Raw genomic sequence first — 23,012 nt, 5'->3', positions numbered from 1 at the left:
GGCCAAACCCTCAGACCCCCTTCCGATCACCTCCCCAGTGCATTGATTGCATCTATTTTCCCCTCTAACCACCCCCTGAGACACCCATCAATCACCTCCTGTCACCCCCCTAGCACTCCTATCCATCAGATCAGGCCCAATACAACCTGTCATCTAAAAGGCCACCCTGCTTATGACCGGTTCCACAAAATTCGCCCCCTCATAGACCACCTGTCATCAAAATTTGCAGATGCTTATACTCCTGAACAGTCATTTTGAGACATTTGGTTTCCAGACTACTCACGGTTTTGGGCCTGTAAAATGCCAGGGCGGTATAGGAACCCCACAAGTGACCCCATTTTAGAAAAAAAGACACCCCAAGGTATTCTGTTAGGTGTATGACGAGTTCATAGAAGATTTTATTTTTTGTCAAAAGTTAGCGGAAATTAATTTTTATTGGGTTTTTTTCACAAAGTGTCATTTTTCACTAACTTGTGACAAAAAATAAAATCTTCTATGAACTCGCCATACACCTAACGGAATACCTTGGGGTGTCTTCTTTCTAAAATGGGGTCACTTGTGGGGTTCCTATACTGCCCTGGCATTTTAGGGGCCCTAAACCGCGAGGAGTAGTCTAGAAAACAAATGCTTCAAAATGACCTGTGAATAGGACGTTGGACCCCTTAGCGCACCTAGGCTGCAAAAAAGTGTCACACATGTGGTACCGCCGTACTCAGGAAAAGTAGTATAATGTGTTTTGGGGTGTATTTTTACACATACCCATGCTGGGTGGGAGAAATTTCTATGTAAATGGACAATTGTGTGTAAAAAAATCAAACAATTGTCATTTACAGAGATATTTCTCCCACTTAGCATGGGTATGTGTAAAAATACACCCCAAAACGCATTATACTACTTCTCCTGAGTACAGCGGTACCACATGTGTGGCACTTTTTTACACCCTAAGTACGCTAAGGGGCCCAAAGTCCAATGAGTACCTTTAGGATTTCACAGGTCATTTTGCGACATTTGGTTTCAAGACTACTCCTCACGGTTTAGGGCCCCTAAAATGCCAGGGCAGTATAGGAACCTCACAAATGACCCCATTCTAGAAAGAAGACACCCAAAGGTATTCCGTACGGAGTATGGTGAGTTCATAGAAGATTTTATTTTTTGTCACAAGTTAGCGGAAAATGACACTTTGTGAAAAAAAACTATTAAAATCAATTTCCGCTAACTTGTGACAAAAAAATAAAAACTTCTATGAACTCACCATACTCCTAACGGAATACCTTGGGGTGTCTTCTTTCTAAAATGGGGTCATTAGTGGGGTTCCTATACTGCCCTGGCATTTTAGGGGCCCTAAACCGTGAGGAGTAGTCTTGAAACAAAAATGACCTGTGAAATCCTAAAGGTACTCATTGGACTTTGGGCCCCTTAGTGCAGTTAGGGTGTAAAAAAGTGCCACACGTGGTATCGCCGTACTCGGGAGAAGTAGTACAATGTGTTTTGGGGTGTATTTTTACACATACCCATGCTGGGTGGGAGAAATACCTCTGTAAATGACAATCTTTTGATTTTTTTACACACAATTGTCCATTTACAGAGGTATTTCTCCCACCCAGCATGGGTATGTGTAAAAATACACCCCAAAACACATTGTACTACTTCTCCCGAGTATGGCGATACCACATGTGTGGCACTTTTTTGCACCCTAACTGTGCTAAAGGGCCCAAAGTCCAATGAGTACCTTTAGGATTTCACAGGTCATTTTGAGAAATTTCGTTTCAAGACTACTCCTCACGGTTTAGGGCCCCTAAAATGCCAGGGCAGTATAGGAACCCCACAAATGACCCCATTTTAGAAAGAAGACACCCCAAGGTATTCCGTTAGGAGTATGGTGAGTTCATAGAAGATTTTATTTTTTGTCAAAAGTTAGCGGAAATTGATTTTAATTGTGTTTTTTCACAAAGTGTCATTTTCCGCTAACTTTTGACAAAAAATAAAATCTTCTATGAACTCACCATACTCCTAACGGAATACCTTGGGGTGTCTTCTTTCTAAAATGGGGTCATTTGTGGGGTTCCTATACTGCCCTGGCATTTTAGGGGCCCTAAACCGTGAGGAGTAGTCTTGAAACGAAATTTCTCAAAATGACCTGTGAAATCCTAAAGGTACTCATTGGACTTTGGGCCCTTTAGCACAGTTAGGGTGCAAAAAAGTGCCACACATGTGGTATCGCCGTACTCAGGAGAAGTAGTATAATGTGTTTTGTGGTGTATTTTTACACATACCCATGCTGAGTGGGAGAAATATCTCTGTAAATGGACAATTGTGTGTAAAAAAAATTAACAAATTGTCATTTACAGAGATATTTCTCCCACCCAGCATGGGTATGTGTAAAAATACACCCCAAAACACATTATACTACTTCTCCTGAGTACGGCAATACCACATGTGTGGCACTTTTTTGCAGCCTAACTGCGCTAAGGGGTCCAAAGTCCAATGAGCACCTTTAGGCTTTACAGGGGTGCTTACAATTTAGCACCCCCCAAAATGTCAGGACAGTAAACACACCCCACAAATGATCCCATTTTGGAAAGTAGACCCTTCAAGGTATTCAGAGAGGGGCATGGTGAGTCCGTGGCAGATTTCTTTTTTTTTTTGTCGCAAGTTAGAAGAAATGGAAACTTTTTTTTTTTTTTTCTCACAAAGTGTCATTTTCCGCTTACTTGTGACAAAAAATAATATCTTCTATGAACTCACTATGCCTCTCAGTGAATACTTTGGGATGTCTTCTTTCCAAAATGGGGTCATTTGGGGGGTATTTATACTATCCTGGAATTCTAGCCCCTCATGAAACATGACAGGGGGTTAGAAAAGTCAGAGATGCTTGAAAATGGGAAAATTCACTTTTTGCACCATAGTTTGTAAACGCTATAACTTTTACCCAAACCAATAAATATACACTGAAGGTTTTTTTTTTTTAATCAAAAACATGTTTGTCCACATTTTTCGCGCTGCATGTATACAGAAATTTTACTTTATTTGAAAAATGTCAGCACAGAAAGTTAAAAAAATCATTTTTTTGCCAAAATTCATGTCTTTTTTGATGAATATAATAAAAAGTAAAACTCGCAGCAGCAATCAAATAGCACCAAAAGAAAGCTTTATTGGTGACAAGAAAAGGAGCCAAAATTCATTTAGGTGGTAGGTTGTATGAGCGAGCAATAAACCGTGAAAGCTGCAGTGGTCTGAATGGAAAAAAAGTGGCCGGTCCTTAAGGGGTAGAACGCCCTAGGTCCTCAAGTGGTTAAGAGGGGACTTGGACAACCTGGAATTTGCAGTAGGCATTTTACAGCAGAACTGCCAGATACAGGAAGCAGTGTGGCATACAGCAGCGTGATCGTAATAGTTATCGTGCCTTCCAGAAAGAATCCCACCTGTAAGGCTGGTTTCACAGTGGGACGTTACAGGCGCACGTTAGAGCAGCCTGTAACGCAGCCCACCGCACAGTAATGAAAAATCAATGGGGCTGTTCACAGTGCGGACGTTGCGTTACATTGTAACGCTGCGTCACAAGACAACGTACTGCATGCAGTACTTTGAACGCGGATGAGCGGCGTTAGACTGCTTGCACATGCTCAGTAATGTTGGCGAGGAGCGGAGAGCGGCCAGGCACATGGCTAATTAATATGCACTGCACGTTATGACGTGCAGTGTTTACTTCCTGGAGCAGCCGCTCCGTGCGGTGATTGGCCGGCGGGACCACGTGATGCCGCATGCGCACAAGAGTACGCATCACGGACGCCAGAGTGAGCTGCACAACGCGGCTCACTCTGACGTCCAGATCCAGCACCACCAGGCGTTAAGTTAGGGGGACGTTATGCGACCTTAACGCCCCCTCTAACGCAACGTCCTGGTGTGAAATTAGCCTAAAAGTGTCTGGAAATAGGACTATTACTATAGCAACCCAAGAAGGAATGACTTTTGTTTGATTACACTGACTTGCATTAGATGCGATTGACTTGCATTAGATGCGATTCACATTGTGCATGCTGAAATGCAGCACTGCTGCGCCATTGTAAAATGCAGATGAATCCGATCCGGAAACTGCACAACAATGGAAGTCAAATGCGATTCCATTGACCTGCATTATTAGATGTGTGACGAATGCAAATTGTAGAATCATAAACCGCAAGTGAATTCTGTTGTGTAAATGGCTCCTTGCAATGTGCCTGCGCACACAGGCCAGTCCCCGGACTGTGCTTCAAGAGGCTGAGTGAACTGAAAAAGCTTACCATTTCTATTACGTTAAAATATATTATTTAAAGACCTTAAATAATATGCTTAAGCAGGCCATACACTTATTGATTTCTCCTATTGAAATACAACTGATTTGATTGCTCTGATCGAATCGATGAGAAATTGGTGCATCTTTTGGCCTGATCAATCGACCAATCGAGCGATTTCCAGCCGAAATTGCTTCATTGGGTTAATGGATCCAGGGCAAAAAATGTTGGTCGATTGGCGGAGGATCAGGAGTGCATCACTAGAGGCGTTAAGTTCGGCAACCAACGCAGATACTCTAACTTTTCTGCCTTTCTGCCTGGTCACTGCTACTTCCCGGCATCTTCTTCACTTGCGTGTTCCTAGGCGCCTGTGTAACGTGATACAGGGGATAGATACCAGGGGCGTCTAGTGGTCACTGCGCCCCTAGTGTCTGCCCCCTGCATTGCATAACACAGGCGCCCAGGGACACGGAAGTGAAGATGGAGAAGCCACCTGGGAGAAACAGATCCTGGGATCTCTTGGCAGAGAGGTGAGAACCGCGGGGGCGGCAGCAACACAGATTGTCAAAGATTTAATGCTGAAATCGTTTGAAAATCTGTGTGCAGTGTATGAAGGCAATATAGCAGATAGATCCTCTCTCCCTGATCAGATTATGATCGGAGAAAGATCTGTCTGCTGGCTATATGGACCAGTGTATGGCCATCTTTACACTGGCTCTGCTGTTAACTGAGCTGCTTCCTGTATTTGACTATAGCTCCCCTTTTTAAAGATGCATTCCAAGTGCCAAATACACAGTATATCTGATTTAATACTATATGTACAGTATGCTAAAATTCCAGAAATACCATATGCTAAGATAACATGCACTTAAACTTTCAGAAAACAGCCAATTCAAATAGACTTTTAGTGAGCGTCTTAGTAAGTAGAGAAATCCCTTTAACCCCCCCCCCCCTTCCCTTACCTGTGTAAATGACCACATCAATCCTTAGCCACTTTTAAGTTGGGACTATGGCTTTGGTACATAGAGCATCTTCTGATGGCATACTTAATTCCATTGATACATTTTGAAGCTTTAAATGAAACGTGAGGTGAAAATAAACTGAGATAAACAATTGTATCTTTCCTCCTACTTAAAAAAAATACTTTTTTTTGGATCCCATGCTTTTATTTTCTGTTTATCGTCTACAATAAATATAGTTAAGCATGGTTAATGTTGTATTGCATCCCAGAAGTTAAAATGTATCAACTGTTTTTTTTTCTCTATCTCCTGCACTCAGAAGTTGTTCTTTGCCAGGAAAGAGGTTAATGGCTGTAATTCTTGTGAGGTGAGGATTACACTATGGTCTGACTAGGTCCTGACCGGAATAAACTGTCACTTGCATACCTGTATGTTAACTCTTTCAGGCAGAAAAAGAAGAGCAGGACCACAGCCTAGTTATTTGCATACCTGGCACTGTACTTACATATGTCTATCTCATCATGTCACCATTTCACCTAGGGTACCCTTTAAATAAGCGTGTGTACACTTGCTAGATGGATCTCTGCTGAGGCAGCCATATGTTGCCACCTTGTCTGAGAATCCAGCATGTGCACTGGTGTCCCCAAACCTTACTTACAGATTTGGAATGTCAGATCGTTAAATGACAGCGACCCCTGAGCACATTTTTTTTCTCCTCACCCCTCCCTCTGGAAGCTGATCTGTCATGTGCCATGCACTGTCCCTCCTCCATATCAACAGACTTGTTGCATTGCTATAGCAGACTAAGTCATCTGTACAGAACGCAGACCCCAAATTGTTGCCTCAGGGAGCAAGCCCTGATCCCATCAAATGACAAAATTTGTGTGCATGTATACCTTTATCCGATGAAGACATTGTCTACATGTGGTTGACTTTTTTTTTTTTTTTTTAAGGTCAGGCTGCAGACAGCACAGGGCTCAAACTGCAGACTTTGGTTGCAGACAATGCAGATCAGACCCATTGTAATGAATGGCTCCTTTATCACTACCTCTGTTGTTGCCAACAACACGCCGCTGCATGCAGCATTTTTGCAGAAGTTTTGACATGAATGACGCATCTCTACGCCACGCTGCAACAAGGTGCTTTGCATTAATGTGCAACACACATTATGTAGTATTAATAGACAGAGACTGTGACTAATGCATACATGTTTTATATTCTTTGATGGAAACAAATGTTATAAGTCAGATAAATATACAGGGTCAGGGAATAACATCAATTTTAATTTGCAAGCAAGTGTAGTTTACGAAGAGTAAAATTATGTACCAGAACATCCATGTGGTGGCAGTGTAGAGCACAGTTATAACATTACATTCACTTCTCACAAATGAAATTACTGTATATTGCAGTAATGATTTTCAGTTAAAATAAATTTACCATCTTAAACAGATGAAGGTGTTTGAGATTGTGTTATTTATGTTTTTAAAATGATAATTTTACTATAAACATTCATAATTTATATAGCCAATTACATCTAAAAAACCCCATTTCACTAGTCGGAGACCCAATTTGCTGCTCCTTTGGGTCCTCCAGGAGAAAAGCGCTTTACAAATGTTTTGTTGTATTTTTTGAAGATTGACATGTTTCCCAGTAGTTCAGCCAAGCATTTAAAATGAACCTGAAGTGAGGAAACGCACTGCAGGTTTGATCTACTTCCAAGCAGAGGAAAGGCTCTGGATACCATAGAGCTTTCTGGATCCTTGGTCTGTCTTGACCTGACATTCCTGCGCCGCCCCTGGTTGAAGTTATTCGACCTGCTAGGTCGAATAGCTCTTTGTTATTCCTTGTGCACCCTTTGGAACTACTAGTGTCCCCTAGCCTTCGGAACTGCTCCTGCACTCAAAACTTTTCATATCCCAGAGCCTTTGGAACTACTCGTGTCCCCGAGCCTTTGGAACTACTCGTGTCCCCGAGCCTTTGGAACTACTCGTGTCCCCGAGCCTTTGGAACTACTCGTGTCCCCGAGCCTTTGGAACTACTCGTGTCCCCGAGCCTTTGGAACTACTCGTGTCCCAGAGCCTTTGGAACTACTCGTGTCCCAGAGCCTTTGGAACTACTCGTGTCCCAGAGCCTTTGGAACTACTCGTGTCCCAGAGCCTTTGGAACTACTCGTGTCCCAGAGCCTTTGGAATCACTTGTGTCCCAGAGCCTTTAGAACCATTTGTGTCCCAGAGCCTTTAGAACCATTTGTGTGGCAGAGGAGGCAGAAAGCAAAAGGAACCGGCACTGCTGAAAGCTGTATTTAATATCCAATGTTGATTGTGGTGCATACAAACATGCAAAGAAACAGGCTATTTGCACTGTAGTTACAAAAAGAAGAGTACATAAAACAGGTGGGGTACCTTGTGGTGCTGTGGGTGCTGGGTGGTTTTCAGCCTGACGGCCGTTTCGCGCACGTCTGCGCATGGATGCTGTGTGTTGGGGTGTGTGTGGTAAGGTACTAGTTTGGTTGCTTGGGTGGCCACCTAGCAGTAATTTTAATTGACATATTTGTATATGTGTGTATATTTGAGATTTTTTTTCCGAAAGTCTTTTGACATTTTTATAAAATATTTGGTCGGCTCTACTCTCCTCTTCCCGTTATCCTACATTTTTTGTTTATTTTCCAATCCGGATCCGAATCGGATATCCGACCTCAGTATCCGGGGTATCCGGCCGGATTCGGATATCTGGATAGAAAAACCAGAAGTGGCCTTTAAATTGCTTTTAAAAGGGGTTTTAGGGTAAACGAGGCATGTATCATCATTCTTTTGCAAAGGGGAACACTGATGATGTGGGGACTTAAACACTTAAGGACCGCCTAACGCCGATAGGCGGCGGCGGGTTTAAGTGGTTATTACATGAAAGCGGCCTTACCATGTCAGTTCACGGAGACTGTCTCCGTGAACAGTGTGCGAGCCGCTGATCGCGGCTCGCACACCTAATGTGAACACGCGGGGAAGAAATACCCGCTGTTTACATCAATACGGCGCTGCTGATTGGCCGGGGATCGCCGTCATTTGATAGGCTGAAGCCTATCCTACATGGCGCAGGACGGATATCCGTCCTGCGCAGCCTAAAGAGGAAGAGGGAGGTAAGGGGAAGGAGGGAGCGCGGAAAACGCTGCAGAGGGGCCACACGGAGCGGTGGCGATCAGACCCCCCCAGCAGGTCATCTCCCTAGTGGGGAAAAAAGGGGGGGGGGGAAGTCTGATCGCCCTACCGTGCACACGATCTGCGCTGCGGGCTGGAGAGCCCATGCAACGCAGATCTGAAAGAACAGCCCCGGTCCTTAAGTGGTTAACATCCCCCCCCCCAAAAAAAAAAATGGCTGTCAATTAACATTAGGCCTAGGTTCCAGACAGCGGTCGTGCAGCCCACATTGTGTCCAAAGTCCAACCGCACAACTGGGACATGAGTTTTCAGCCAAGACACCTCCAAAAAGTTACGCAGCAATTGTGTTTTGGGTTAAATATAGGTGGTATCAGTGGCCTGTGACACCCTGGCCTGGCAGTGGGAGCTGCACAGGCAGCAGGAGCATGCCGGACGTGGCACTTGCCAAGTGTCAAGTGGCACTTGCCAAGTTGCCAAGTGTCACTTGCCTAGTGTCACGTGGCAAGTGACACGTGGCAAATGCCGAGTGACAGTCAGACAGCAGAGAAGACACTAGTGCAAACTAACTGTCACACTGGCACTGCTCACAGCACAGCAGTTCTGTAGAAAGCTAACACAGTGGTACTACTACTCTAACCACTACTAGCACTGACTGCTGTACTACAGTACTAACTACACAATAACACAGTTATCCTATCCCCTAACCTATACCTAAGGCTAATAGCTGGCCAGCAGGCAGCAGCTGGCCTGGTCTGTGCACAGCACACACACAGACAAATAGCAGCTGCATGCAGCACACACTAACTGTCACACAAATGACATCAAGCTAATTACCGTATTTTCCGCCGTATAAGACGCACTTTTTCTCCCCAAAAAATGGGGAGAAAAAGTCCCTGCGTCTTATACGGCAAAGGCAGGGAATCCCTGACTTACGGACGCCCGCCGATACAAACCGCTGACCCGACGCCATCGGGTATTCCCTGCCTTGCCGCTGTGAGTCCTCCTCGCTTGTCTCCACCTCCCCCTGTGTCGCCGGGTCACCCCCCCTGTGTCGCCGGGTCCCCCTCTGTGAGAAGCGGCAGTGTCAGAAGCTTACCTCCTCCATCTTGCCCGCGGCGATTGAAGACCTCCAGCTCCTGTGGGCGGCTTCCTCTAGTGCCGGCTTGTAATGACGCGTCATCAATGACGCGTCATTACAAGCCGGCACTAGAGGAAGCCGCCCACAGGAGCCGGAGGCCTTCAGTCGCCGCGGGCAAGATGGAGGGGGTAAGCTTCTGACGCTGCCGCTTCTCACAGAGGGGGGGACCCAGCGACAGAGGGGGGGGGGGGGGACTCACAGTGGGATACACAGTGAGGAGGGCACTCGGGAGAACACTCGGTGGGCCAGGAGCACTTTGGGAAGACACTTGGGGGGGACAGGAGGACACTTGGGGGGGACAGGAGGACATTTGGGAGGACACTGGGGGACACTTGGGGGGGACAGGAGGACACTTGGGGGGACAGGAGGACACTTGGGGGGTACAGGAGGACACTTGGGGGGTACAGGAGGACACTTGGGGGGGACAGGAGGACACATGGGGGTACAGCACTGACACATGGGGGTACAGGAGGACAACTGGGGGTGACATGGGGACACAGGAGGGCACCATTTGGGGGAGGTCATGTACAAGACGCTCCTGAAATATGGACGCACCAGGTTTAGTTTATATTTTTTTCCCTGGTTTTTGCCCTCTAAACCTGGGTGCGTCTTATATGCCGGAGCGTCTTATACGGCGCGAAATACGGTAATGATTTAACAATAGTGTAGTGATAGTGAAGGGTTTAATCACTGAATAGCTTATCACTGTGTACAGCCCTCAGGCTAGCAGCATTGGAGCACACACTCTAACTGTCACACTATGACATCAATCAAGCTAATTAACGATGTAACAATAGTGTAGTGAGAGTAGTGAAGGGGTTAATCAATGAACTGCTTTAGGTTTATAACTGTGTACAGCCCCCTTGCTGCTAGGCCACCAGCACTGGAGCATGTCTCTCAGTGAGCATTCAGCAAGCTAATGCCAGGAATACACGGGTCGATCCGGCGGCTAATGGCGGCCGATTAGCCGCCGGAGCGACCCCAGCCGCGCCCCCACTCATGCGCGCGACTCGATTGCCGCTCATCCCCGCCGGCGCTTCCTTTATCAGCGCTTGATTCCCTGCCATTGTCCGCCGGCAGGGATCAAGCGGGCGGGGGTCGAGCGGCTTGATCGGGCCAGCTGAATATTATCAGCTGGCCGATACACGGTACAGAAACGTACCATGTATCCCCAGCATAAGACGATATGTCTCATCATGGCAGCCCTCCTTGTTATACAGGGGGGCTGGCCAGTGTTCATTCTGTGATTGGGTGCCAGGGCTTAGGCTGGGAGGCCTCTGATTGGCTCAATGAGGTCAGGTGGGGCTGGCCAGGGTTTCCCTCTGTGATTGGTTGCTAGGGCTTCTGCTGGGAGCCCTCTGATTGGCTCCAGGACGTCATCTCCTTAGTTACAGTATTTTGGATCCAGATATCCGCAGATATCCGGGTTATGCGGCCAAATATCCGCAGATAGCTATCCGGATTTTGGCCCAGGTATCCGGAATCCAAATCCGGTCGGATAGCTGAAAAAAGTTTAGATATCCAGGTTACCCGGATATCCGGAATCCGGATGAGCATCCCTGTTAAGAACTACTTGTGTCCCTGAGCCTTCAGGACTACTTATGTCCTAGAGTACTCCTGAAGACAAGTGCATCTGTTCTTTTTTGACATTGAGGACTTTCTGGAGCTTTTAGAGGTGCCCATTAATAACACAATCTTGAGTGTACAATTTTATCAAATCTATGTTGTAGAAGGGTAAACTGAGTGAATATACTCTCAATAGATAGTTTAGGTAGTCCCTCACATTACATGGACGTGGTAAGGTTGTACAATCAAGATTGTATAATTAGTAGGCACATGTAACCAGTGACGGTGAAATCAGCTTGCACTAGGTATCTGTTACAGAAGATACGAGTACTGGAATACATATGTCAGAAAGTACTACCTCCATAGAGAATCTACCTATGTATTGTATGAGAACAGTCCCCATATCTGGTTGATTTAAAAAAAATAAAAATGGTGACAATCTCATTTCTATGGATGTGACAGTCAGCTATGAGTTTATGCTTATAAGGCTGCTGGCAGCAAACATGTCCTAAGTGTGGTTACGTTTTACCTGCAGAGGATGAAGGTTAAATGGCCTAGGTTAGATTGTTTACTTGTCCGAAATGGTGATATTTAAAGGATACATGAGGTGACCTATGTAAGAAAAGTTTTACTCACCTGGGGCTTCTTCCAGTTCATAGAAGTCTATCAGGTACTACGCTGAAGTTCCACTATTGTCCAGACTGCCACTGTCCCTTCCATAAGATCGCGACCCGCGGGTGGGTTGTAGTTCTCTGCATATGAGCAGGCGTGCCGCGCACTGCTCCTCTGCCTGGGAAGCGCTCTGCTTTGACTTGAATTGCGCTAGCACAGTGCACAACCAGCAACGGGAGTGTGATCAAGAAAAGTGCATGGCTTATCCGCTCATGTGCAGAAGAGCACAACCCAGCTGCGGTCGCAATCTTATGGAAGGGACAGCTTCGGCCCAGAACAGCGGAACTTCAGTGTGGGACTGGATAGACTTCTAGGGGCTGGAGGAAACCCCAGGTGAGTAAACGTTTCTTTCTTAGGTCGCTGTGCACTGAAAGGTTTTGGAGGATGGAGAATGACAGATGTGTTTTGGAAGTGACAATACTGTAAAGTGAACAATGTACACCATATGGTTTTGCCATTGATGTTGCTTGTTGCTCAGACAAGTCTGTGTACATCTCCACCAAGTAAATTCAGCATAATTAAAATGTAATGCCCGTATATCAATATCGAAGTAATGAGGTTTATTTCCACCGTGCAAAAATATTGAACATTTTCAAATGATTATGCACCCCTTTTATCAAGGAAATTGCAGAACAATTTGGTGATGTGTCCATTCAGTATGCACACGCCGTTCAGCTATGGTGGATGTGTGCACATTGTCTATTGGCAAGTGCCTACTGATCAGACACATTACCGGATTGTTCTGCAATTCCCTTTATAAAGGGACGCGTAATCGTTTAGAAACAGGATAATTTTGAAAGGTTGACATAAACCACCTTACTTCAATATCGATGTGCAGATATTACGTTTATAATCTTTTGGAACTAAAAGACTCATGAAAAATAGTGTATATGCAAATATAAAGATGTGATTCTATGTTTAAAGAGGAATTCCAGTGAAAATAATGTAATAAAAAAGTGCTTCATTTTTACAATAATTATGTATAAATGATTTAGTCAGTGTTTGCCCATTGTAAAATCTTTCCTCCCCCTGATTTACATTCTGACATTTATCACATGGTGACATTTTTACTGCTGGCAGGTGATGTCAGTAGAAGGAGATACTGCTTGCTTTTTTGGCAGTTGGAAACAGCTGTAAACAGCTATTTCCCACAATGCAATGAGGTTCACAGACAGGAAACTGTCAGGATGTAACGCTTGTGGAACTTTCTCCGTGATCAGCGCACAACGCGTGCGCTGACACGGCAGAAACCCTCCACAAGCGTATATTTGAGGACACCCAGGCTAGGTGCTATGCACCCGCAGAGGGCAATTCCCTCCGGCAGATGGCGCTGTGAAGTGCAGGCGAACACAGTCGCTGCACAGCCACAGATGCCAGACGGGAATTGTACAGATCCAGGACAACTTACGATTAGGCAGGGCTGGATAGCCCACAAGAAACAGAGCAAAGGGACAGAACCAATGTGTGTCCACCAAACTAGTCGACACCCAGCGACGGTGAACACACAACGGCGGAAACGAAGTGGGAATGTAATCGCAAGAATGGCGATTGCCGACAGAGACACAAGACTGAGCAAAACAGGGCACGAGGGTAGCAAAAGCACAGCAAATAATACAATGAGGAGATACGGAAAATAACAAACGCTAGCTAACTGCGAACACCGCACTCATTCGCAACAGTGCACGCGGTTATGCGCGGTCTCCACGTGATAAGTACAATAGAGACAAGCACGCATAACTAACCATTAACAGACAAACATGAAACGGAGGACGCGAGCGCTTGCTTAACGGTTACCTCACCGAGCCTCCAGCAAGCGTAGCAGACAAGACAGACACACGAAAACAGGGACATGCGAGAGATAGGATCCACAGCACTAGCGAAAAGTGGCTAGCGCGATCCCAGGAGACAGAACAGAAGGATCCACAGCGCTAGCGAAAAGTGGCTAGCGCGATCCAAAGAGACAGATCAGAAGAGATAGCTGGTAGCAACCGCTGCACCAGCTATACTCCAAGAACAGAGATCAGAACCATTCCCTGTTGACCGCCGTTGGGACAGGACAATGGCAACAGAACAAACAAACAGATAATACAACCTGACTGGGCTAGAAGGGGAGCCTAAAGCAACTCCCAGGAATTAACTATACTAGATAGCAATGGCTGACACTCCAGCAGTGTCCATCAGGAACAGACCATGGAAGGGAAATGACCAGCAAAGCCTTCTGGGAAACATAAAGCTCTTATAGTGCCAGTCATCAAAGAAGGCAGGTAGGGGATTTGCATAACGAATGTATGCAAATTCCCCAGCAAGAGAACAGACCAGAAACTTGCAATGGAAAGACAGGTCTCTGTTCCAGAGACCTGCAGCCCACAGACTAGAGGAATGGACAAACAGCTGTCTGCCTGTGCAGCCAGCTGAGCGGATCGTCACACTGTTGGAGGGGGTTCACCACAATATTAGCCATACAGACCCCTCTGATGATCCATTTGTGAAAAGGAATAGATTTCTCATGGGAAAGGGGGTATCAGCTATTGATTGGGATGAAGTTCAATTCTTGATTACGGTTTATCTTTAATTTAAATTATTAAACATTGTGCAGTATATGCCACATTACAGGAAATCTAACAACAACAACACATATCTTGTAAAGTTGGCCATATACTTATAGATTGCCATCTGCTGTGGCAAACAATCAAATACTCTGATCGGAATCAATTCCTACTATACACAGCACTTACTGCGCAAGTTCAGCCGTACTCGTGAAGGCGCAGTGCAGCTGGGCTCATACAGGGCGGAGAGCGTGGCCATGAGAACATATCAAACAAGCTCTTGTCTGATATGTCAAGTGGGCCTGTGCTTGGCAATGGTGGGGGCGAAGAGGTGATGTGGAGCCTCTGGATTCCACCTAGGTAAACATTAAGTGCCAGCATATACCGTGGTGCGGTACAAAGTAAGAAAATCGTGGGGTACATAATAATACAGACGATGTATACCAAACCTATACATTGGTACAAAATACAGAATTGGTTATTATAGTGACAAATGTAACATGATGAAATGCATAACAGATTGCAAGATACAAAATGAATAACAAATTCCAAGACACACAGGGGTGACAGAGCCCTGCCCTTGTGAGCTTACAATCTAATGCCTGGTGCACACCATACAGTTTCCCAGCCGTCAGATAGATGGGTCGAATTGATTATTTCTGACAGGTCCGATCTGATTTCTGATCACTTCTATACAAAATGAATATAAGACCAAACCTGATGGAAATAATTGTTTTGACCCATCTATCTGTTGGGAAATTGCTTGGTGTGTACCAGGCATAAAGGAATCTAATGGTACCGGTATGTAGAAACGGTGCAATTTTTTGACAGACTTATGCTGGACCCACACCATACAATTTTTCGGAAGAATTACCTGCCAGATCGATTTCCAGCATGTCCGATCGGAGAATCTGATTTTTTTTGAGTGATTTTCTGATCGATTTCCGTAGAAACAAACGGAAATCGGTCAAAAAACCCTAAAAAAAATCGATCAATTCTCAGAACGGACATGCTGGAAATAATCGATTTGGCAGATAAATTTGCCAAAAAATTGTATGGTGTGGATCCAGCATAAGTCTGTCAAACCTTATTTCCAACATGTCCGATCTCATTTCCGATCGATTTTTCATTTACTTCTATAGAAAATCGATCGGAAATCAGATCAGACATGTTGAAACTAATCAATCTGACATTAAATCTGTCAGAAAATTGCATCATGTGTACCTAGCATAACTTGGGGCACATTTATCTAAACATATGCAACCATAATCTGGCAAAAGTGAAGCAGTTGATCTGGTGAACCAATCTCTGGTGATTTGCTGGACTTTTATCTGAGGCCTTGGGCCTGCCAGTGTTCTCTAGGACCTAGGTTCACAACTTGTGGTACATGTACCCCAGGGGGTACTTCTGATGGTTCCAGGGGGTACTCAGGCTTGGTTGGTTTGGTTTTTGTGCTATTAGGCCATACATCTGCTGCCTTGCTTAGCCTTACTTGGTTACCTCGCACCTGTCGCCCTCTCCTCTGCCAGCTATATGCTACTTGCTTCGTCTGCTTTGCATTATCTGGGAGTCTGCGAGTGGGACTCGCCTTCGGTGCAGTACATCCAGTGTCCATATTATGACAGAACGTCTGGTGGAATCTTGGACTGTATTAAGCACCGTTCCGTAAAGTGAGACGCTGTGTGAGCCTACAGCTACATTTATTTGATTCATCATTACCAATTGAATTATTGGGTCCTCGCTCCTTGTATTTGTGGGTTTTATTGGTGGGTGGGAGGGCTGCTGTTTTTGTCTGACATCCAGTTATTGATTTTTACCTCTTTTGATACAATAAAGTGAAGATTTTTGTACCAATTAAATGCTTTTCTAGCTTTGGTCCTGTCTCGCTTTGAGCACTATCCTCTTTTTTAGTTATTGGTTATATACTTTACCGAGGGTAACAAATTTAAGGTTTTAGAAAATTATAAATCTTATTTAAAGAACACCAAATTAGTATTTTAGCTAATTAAAAGCAATAGTAAATGCTTGGAAATTGTTTTGTTTATATTTAATCATGGTATATAATTTATTTTATATTTGTCAAGGGGTACTTACTGTTTACTTGTTTACTTTACAAGGGGGTACTTGGTGAGAACTGGGTTTTAAAAGGGGTACATATCAATAAAACATTGAGAAATACTGCTCTAGTAGAGCTTCTGCTGCGCTGTGAAACTCTAATGTCGAGTTCTGTCAAAGCAACAGTTGTTTACTTTGTAACAGTAGATGCGCAACTACAGGGATAGCCTGTTGCTGGTGCTTTGACAGTCTGTGTGGCTACAAGTTGCAGCTTCCATGGTTGCTCAGGTAGGAGAGATGATCCGCTGCACGCCTGCGGGAGAGCGGAGATTGTGATGGGAATCCCACATTGCCTGGTGTCAGAGTGAGCGGAGAGAGCAGGCAGCGAGGAGGGCGGGGTCTGGCAGCTGAGGGGATGCAGCGCTGCTCACACAATTACTACGAGGGATGTGACAGGACCAGTGGCCGGCCAGTGTCTATTTTTAGTAACAGGCGGCCAGCACTGACTGTGATGTGCGCTGCCGGGGCGGGGACGGCGGGGAATAGGATGAGGCAGGGGGACCCCGGAGGAAATGCTGGGCGGGGTGACGTATGTGGGCGGCTTGGAGGGACGGGAAGGAGCAAGGCTATGATAGTGGAAAGGGCGGTGTGCTAGATGGAGGAGGCGGAGTTGGGTGGTCGCTGATGACAGGAGGAGGGAGCTGGGTGGGGTCACTAGATGGAGTGGGCGTGGTTGGGTGGTCGCTGCAGACGAGAGGAGAGGGGGGCTGGGTGGGGTCACTGGATAGAGGGGCGGTGTGTTGGGTGGTCGGGTGTGATAGTTCGGTGGAGGGGGCGGGTGTCGGTGGAAGATGGCGGCCAGGCGAGCCACTGTGCCCGGCACTTCGGCTCTGCCCCCGGCCGCTAGGAGAGGAGTGCTGGCTGGCCCGGTTGACGCGGATTGGTTTGTTTTTCCCCGGCAGGACTGTGACAAGATGTCTGGAGGCGGCATGATGAGGGATCCACCGGCCGGGAGCAGCTCAGCAGCGGGAGAGGAGTCCTCTGACAGCGAAGGGGAGCATGAGGGTCCCCAGAAACTCATCCGCAAAGTCTCCACCTCCGGCCAGATTCGCACCAAGGTAAGAGGAGGAACCACTGACTGCTTCCCACCACATGTCAGGCATATACACATGTGTGACTAGCTTGTCATCTGTCTGCACATATGTCTGTCTGCTCACATGTGTGCCTGTGCTGTCACCTGTCTGCTCACATGTGTGACTGTGCTGCCTGTTACCTGTCTGCTCACATGTGTGCGCCTGTGCTGTCACCTGTCTGCTCACATGTGTGCGCCTGTGCTGTCACCTGTCTGCTCACATGTGTGCGCCTGTGCTGTCACCTGTCTGCTCACATGTGTGCGCCTGTGCTGTCACCTGTCTGCTCACATGTGTGCGCCTGTGCTGTCACCTGTCTGCTCACATGTGTGCGCCTGTGCTGTCACCTGTCTGCTCACATGTGTGCGCCTGTGCTGTCACCTGTCTGCTCACATGTGTGCGCCTGTGCTGTCACCTGTCTGCTCACATGTGGGCGCCTGTGCTGTCACCTGTCTGCTCACATGTGTGCCCGTGCTGTCACCTGTCTGCTCACATGCGTGCCCGTGCTGTCACCTGTCTGCTCACATGCGTGCCCGTGCTGTCACCTGTCTGCTCACATGCGTGCCCGTGCTGTCACCTGTCTGCTCACATGCGCGCCCGTGCTGTCACCTGTCTGCTCACATGCGCGCCCGTGCTGTCACCTGTCTGCTCACATGCGCGCCCGTGCTGTCACCTGTCTGCTCACATGCGCGCCCGTGCTGTCACCTGTCTGCTCACATGCGCGCCCGTGCTGTCACCTGTCTGCTCACATGCGCGCCCGTGCTGTCACCTGTCTGCTCACATGCGCGCCCGTGCTGTCACCTGTCTGCTCACATGCGCGCCCGTGCTGTCACCTGTCTGCTCACATGCGCGCCCGTGCTGTCACCTGTCTGCTCACATGCGCGCCCGTGCTGTCACCTGTCTGCTCACATGCGCGCCCGTGCTGTCACCTGTCTGCTCACATGTGCGCCCGTGCTGTCACCTGTCTGCTCACATGTGCGCCCGTGCTGTCACCTGTCTGCTCACATGTGCGCCCGTGCTGTCACCTGTCTGCTCACATGTGCGCCCGTGCTGTCACCTGTCTGCTCACATGTGCGCCCGTGCTGTCACCTGTCTGCTCACATGTGCGCCCGTGCTGTCACCTGTCTGCTCACATGTGCGCCCGTGCTGTCACCTGTCTGCTCACATGTGCGCCCGTGCTGTCACCTGTCTGCTCACATGTGCGCCCGTGCTGTCACCTGTCTGCTCACATGTGCGCCCGTGCTGTCACCTGTCTGCTCACATGTGCGCCCGTGCTGTCACCTGTCTGCTCACATGTGCGCCCGTGCTGTCACCTGTCTGCTCACATGTGCGCCCGTGCTGTCACCTGTCTGCTCACATGTGCGCCCGTGCTGTCACCTGTCTGCTCACATGTGCGCCCGTGCTGTCACCTGTCTGCTCACATGTGCGCCCGTGCTGTCACCTGTCTGCTCACATGTGCGCCCGTGCTGTCACCTGTCTGCTCACATGTGCGCCCGTGCTGTCACCTGTCTGCTCTCATGTGCGCCCGTGCTGTCACCTGTCTGCTCTCATGTGTGCCTACGCCGTCACCTGTCTGCTCTCATGTGTGCCTACGCCGTCACCTGTCTGCTCTCATGTGTGCCTACGCCGTCACCCGTCTGCTCTCATGTGTGCCTACGCCGTCACCCGTCTGCTCTCATGTGTGCCTACGCTGTCAACTGTCTGCTCTCATGTGTGCCTACGCTGTCACCCGTCTGCTCTCATGTGTGCCTACGCTGTCACCTATCTGCATACATGGGTGATTATAATGTCATCTATCTGCTCACATGTGTGCCTGTGCTGTCACCTGTCTGCTTACATGGATTATTATACTGTCATCTGTCTGGTCTCATATGGGCCTAAGCTGTCATCTTTCTGCACAGGTGCCTAAGTTGTCACCTAATGTGTGCCTGTACTGACACCTGTCTGCATACATGGGTGCTTATACTATCATCTGTCTGGTCACATGGATGCCTATTCTGTCGTGTTTGCACATGGATGCCTATTCTGTCATCTGTCTGCACACATGTGCATATTCTGTTATCTGTATTATTATTATTATTATTATTATTATTATTATTGTTATTATTAATATTTATACAGTGCTGACATCTATTGCAGCTCTTTACAGAATATATAGTTGTCACTAACTGTTCCCCCAGAGGGACCCCAGTGTTCTCCCCAGAAATTTTTTTCCAGCCGGGTGGCATAACAAAGTAGCAGGGTGGGGCAAGATGAGAGAATGCAGGACCGATGCTTTTTTGCACAATTCTGCTTACAGTAGAGGCGGTGAGCCAATGACAGCCGGGTGCTCACCAAAACTAGCCGGGTGCTCACCAAAACTAGCCGGGTGGAGCACTCGACTAAAAGATCCTGGGGAGAACACTGGACTCAGTCTGATCCCTACTATAGTTACATGTCCATCATAGTCTCGAGCTAATTTAGAGTAAGATAAATAATTTTTTGTATGTATCTGTGTGCACACATGTGTCTAGCGTGTTATCTGTACTTGTGCAAGATGTGTTTGTGCTTAGCCAGTCGCCTGCACGTGTGCTGCAACCTGTGACGTGTGCAAGCATGCATATGCTGGCATTTGAAGTACTGCTGCATGTGCATATTTGTGCATATATTTGTACATATAGTCTGTGATCAATATTTACATATTTCTACAGAGCTTTTTCTCTGAGGGGCTGCTAATATTACATATGCATATGTAACTTTTTTTTGTGGTGCTGTGCATTTACACAGCATTTTATGTTTAGTTCAATGATACAGCAGCACCTTGCGATGACTAGTTGTGCACTCACTTGTATACATTTGAGGTTCTGCTGCATGTTCATGTGTGCATAGCGTGTCATATGCTTGTTGGAACATATATCGTGGGCATTCCATCCTCTGAGGTGCTGCTGCGTGTACACATGCGTGCAGCTTGTGAGACAATTGTGTACTGCAGGAGCATATGTGGCAGTGCTACCCTCACTTGTTGCTATACGTCTACACTGATAGCATAGGCTGTAGGGCTTTGCCACATTGTATGCAGTGTGCTACAGTAGCAGCTATGGTATACATAGAATGTGTGACAATGCATAGAAATTGATGATTCCATTAATGTACTGCTACATGAATTTGCTCTGTTCTGTATGTTGATTGGAGTCCTTGTTGAAAGGGATGGTACTGAAGGTGGAAGTGTTACAGTACAACACAAGACAATTAAGTTATTTGTGCATTTATAAAATTTCACCCATTCTAGAGCTGCTCACAAATGTACATTACTTATAAACTGAGCTTGTATTGTACTTGTTCATATGTGACACTGGCATTTGTAAGATGATTCCAGTTTCCTGAACTTTTCTGTATATGACCTTGTTTATCTCAGGTGTTGCCACATGGTTATAATGTCTGCAGCAACATGCTGTCAAGCTAATTAAAATCCTCACTACGGGCTGGTGCACACCGAGCGGCTTTTTGGGCGTTTTCAGATCCGCTTGCGGCTGCGGATCTGCTTGGTCAATGTATCTCAATGGGGTGGTGCACACCAGAGCGGCAGGCGTTTTGCAGAAACGAAAAATGCCTGGGTGAGGCATTTTTTGGATTGCGGATGCGTTTCTGCCTCAATGTTAAGTATAGGAAAAACGCAAACCGCTCTGAAAAACGGCACTTCAGAGCGGTTTTGCAGGCGTTTTTGTTACAGAAGCTGTTCAGTAACAGCTTTACTGTAACAATATATGAAATCTACTATACTGAAAACCGCAGCAGCAATCCGCAAAACGCTAGCAAAATGCCTCACAAAAATAAAAAAAAGCGTTTAAAAATCTGCTAGCATTTTGCGGATCTGCTAGCGGGTTTTGGTGTGCACCAGCCCTTAAAGGGAACCTAAACTGAGAGGGATATGGATGTTTTCCTTTTAAACAATTCCAGTTGCCTGGCAGCCCTGCTGATCTCTTTGGCTGTAGTAGTGGCTGAATCACAACCCTGAAACAAGCATGCAGCTAATCCAGTCTGACTAAAGTCAGAGCACCTGATCTGCATGCTTGTTGAGAGGCTGTGGCTGAAATGATCATACTGGGCATACACGGCAGTTTCTCCCCTTATCAATTGAGCCGCTGATGGCTCGATTGATAATATCCGACAGGTCCGATGACCTGCTGGATAGATTCCCCGCCGGCGGGGAATCGAGCGGCTGATAAGGAGTGCTGTCGGGGATGAGCGTAAATCGATCCGCACTGACGAGCGGGTACGCGGCGAGAGTCGATCCGGCGGCTAATCGGCCGCAGGATCGACCCGTGTATGCCCAGCATTAGAGACACAGGATTAGCAGGAGAGTCAGGTATGATGTTCTCTACAACAAAGGGATTGAAAACCTTATAAAATGATATGATAAATGCGTAAAGAATACTTCCAGTGTAAAAGACAGAGCCTGTTATGGAAGGCTCTGTGTAATGCTGCCCCTCCCAGAAAGGATGCCATGGCACTTTATTTTTTTTTCTATTGCAAAAGGCTGCCACAGTTCTGGCCACCCCCACCTGCGTTGTTGCTGCCCACCTTCAGCTGGGGTTGGGCTGTGACAACCCAGCTGCTGGTGACCACATAACTTCTAAACACTTCAAAAAGCAAGTGAGTAATTAACCCTGAGACCCCTGATCCTGCATGGTATCACCATGATCATATGTTGGATCTATTGTGCGTTAATCTATTCTGCTGAGAAAAACGTTGCGCAAACGATTGATTTCTGTCCGAATTCAATCGTTTCCGTTGAACCGTCCGTGCAGAAGATTTTGCTTGATCGCCGGCGGGTCGGGAGTGCGTCGATAGCGGCGTTGGAATGCCCGACGACCGGCGCAATACATAACCTGCTCCAGCCGGCACGAGTCCCCCCGGTCACCGCTGCAGCTTCACTGAACTTCCTCTCCCGGTAGGAAGTTTAAACAGTAGAGCGCCCTCTACTGTTTAAACTTCCCCAGACAGAAAGAAGTGAAGCCTGGCGGTCTGGAACCCAGCGGAGAAGAGACAGCGGTGCCCGGGGGGACTCGAGCCAGCCAGAGCAGGTAATGTATACCGGGGGGGGGGGGGGGGCATGGCAGCACCACCATAGATTGCGATCGGTTTCATACTGAAATCGATTCACAATCTATTTGCAGTAAAGGCAGCCATACGATCCCTCTCTGATCAGATTCGATCAGAGAGGGATCTATCTGTTGGACAAATCTGATGGCAAATCAACCAGTGTATGGCCACCTTTAGTAAAGGAGGCAATTTTGTGGAGAAATGTTCAAAACAGCGTGTCTAAAATAAATGTTTCCTTAAAGGGAACCAGAGATGAACCTGAGACGGGAAAATTAAAAAGATGTTATACGTGCCTGGGGCTTCCTCCAGCCCCATATGCTCTGATCGATCCCAAGCCGCCGTCCTCCGCTGCCTGCATCTACGAGAACCGGGTACCGTCACTGACGCCATCTGAGCCAGCTAGGGCTGTGGAGTCGGTACAAAAATCTTCCAACTCCCGAC

General features: G+C 47.0%; 1 protein-coding gene across 4 annotated transcripts in view; it reads left to right on the top strand.

Moving 5' to 3' along the window:
• Positions 1-23,012, top strand: part of DGKH (diacylglycerol kinase eta) — a 328,383-nt gene that overhangs the window by 50,263 nt on the left and 255,108 nt on the right. For 2 of the 4 annotated variants that reach the window (XM_068267797.1, XM_068267796.1), the window contains exon 2: positions 17,322-17,477. In XM_068267797.1, coding sequence (XP_068123898.1) covers positions 17,322-17,477 — 156 coding nt within the window. Of the gene's footprint in view, positions 1-17,210; positions 17,478-23,012 lie in introns of those variants that run through there. The other 2 variants (XM_068267798.1, XM_068267795.1) reach the window with 1 other exon arrangement.

This window comes from Hyperolius riggenbachi, chromosome 2, assembly GCF_040937935.1.
Source record: "Hyperolius riggenbachi isolate aHypRig1 chromosome 2, aHypRig1.pri, whole genome shotgun sequence".
In the NCBI taxonomy this organism is placed as follows: Eukaryota; Metazoa; Chordata; class Amphibia; order Anura; family Hyperoliidae; genus Hyperolius; species Hyperolius riggenbachi.
Note: the sequence above shows the minus strand (reverse complement) of the source record. Positions and strands in the feature narration are given on the sequence as shown.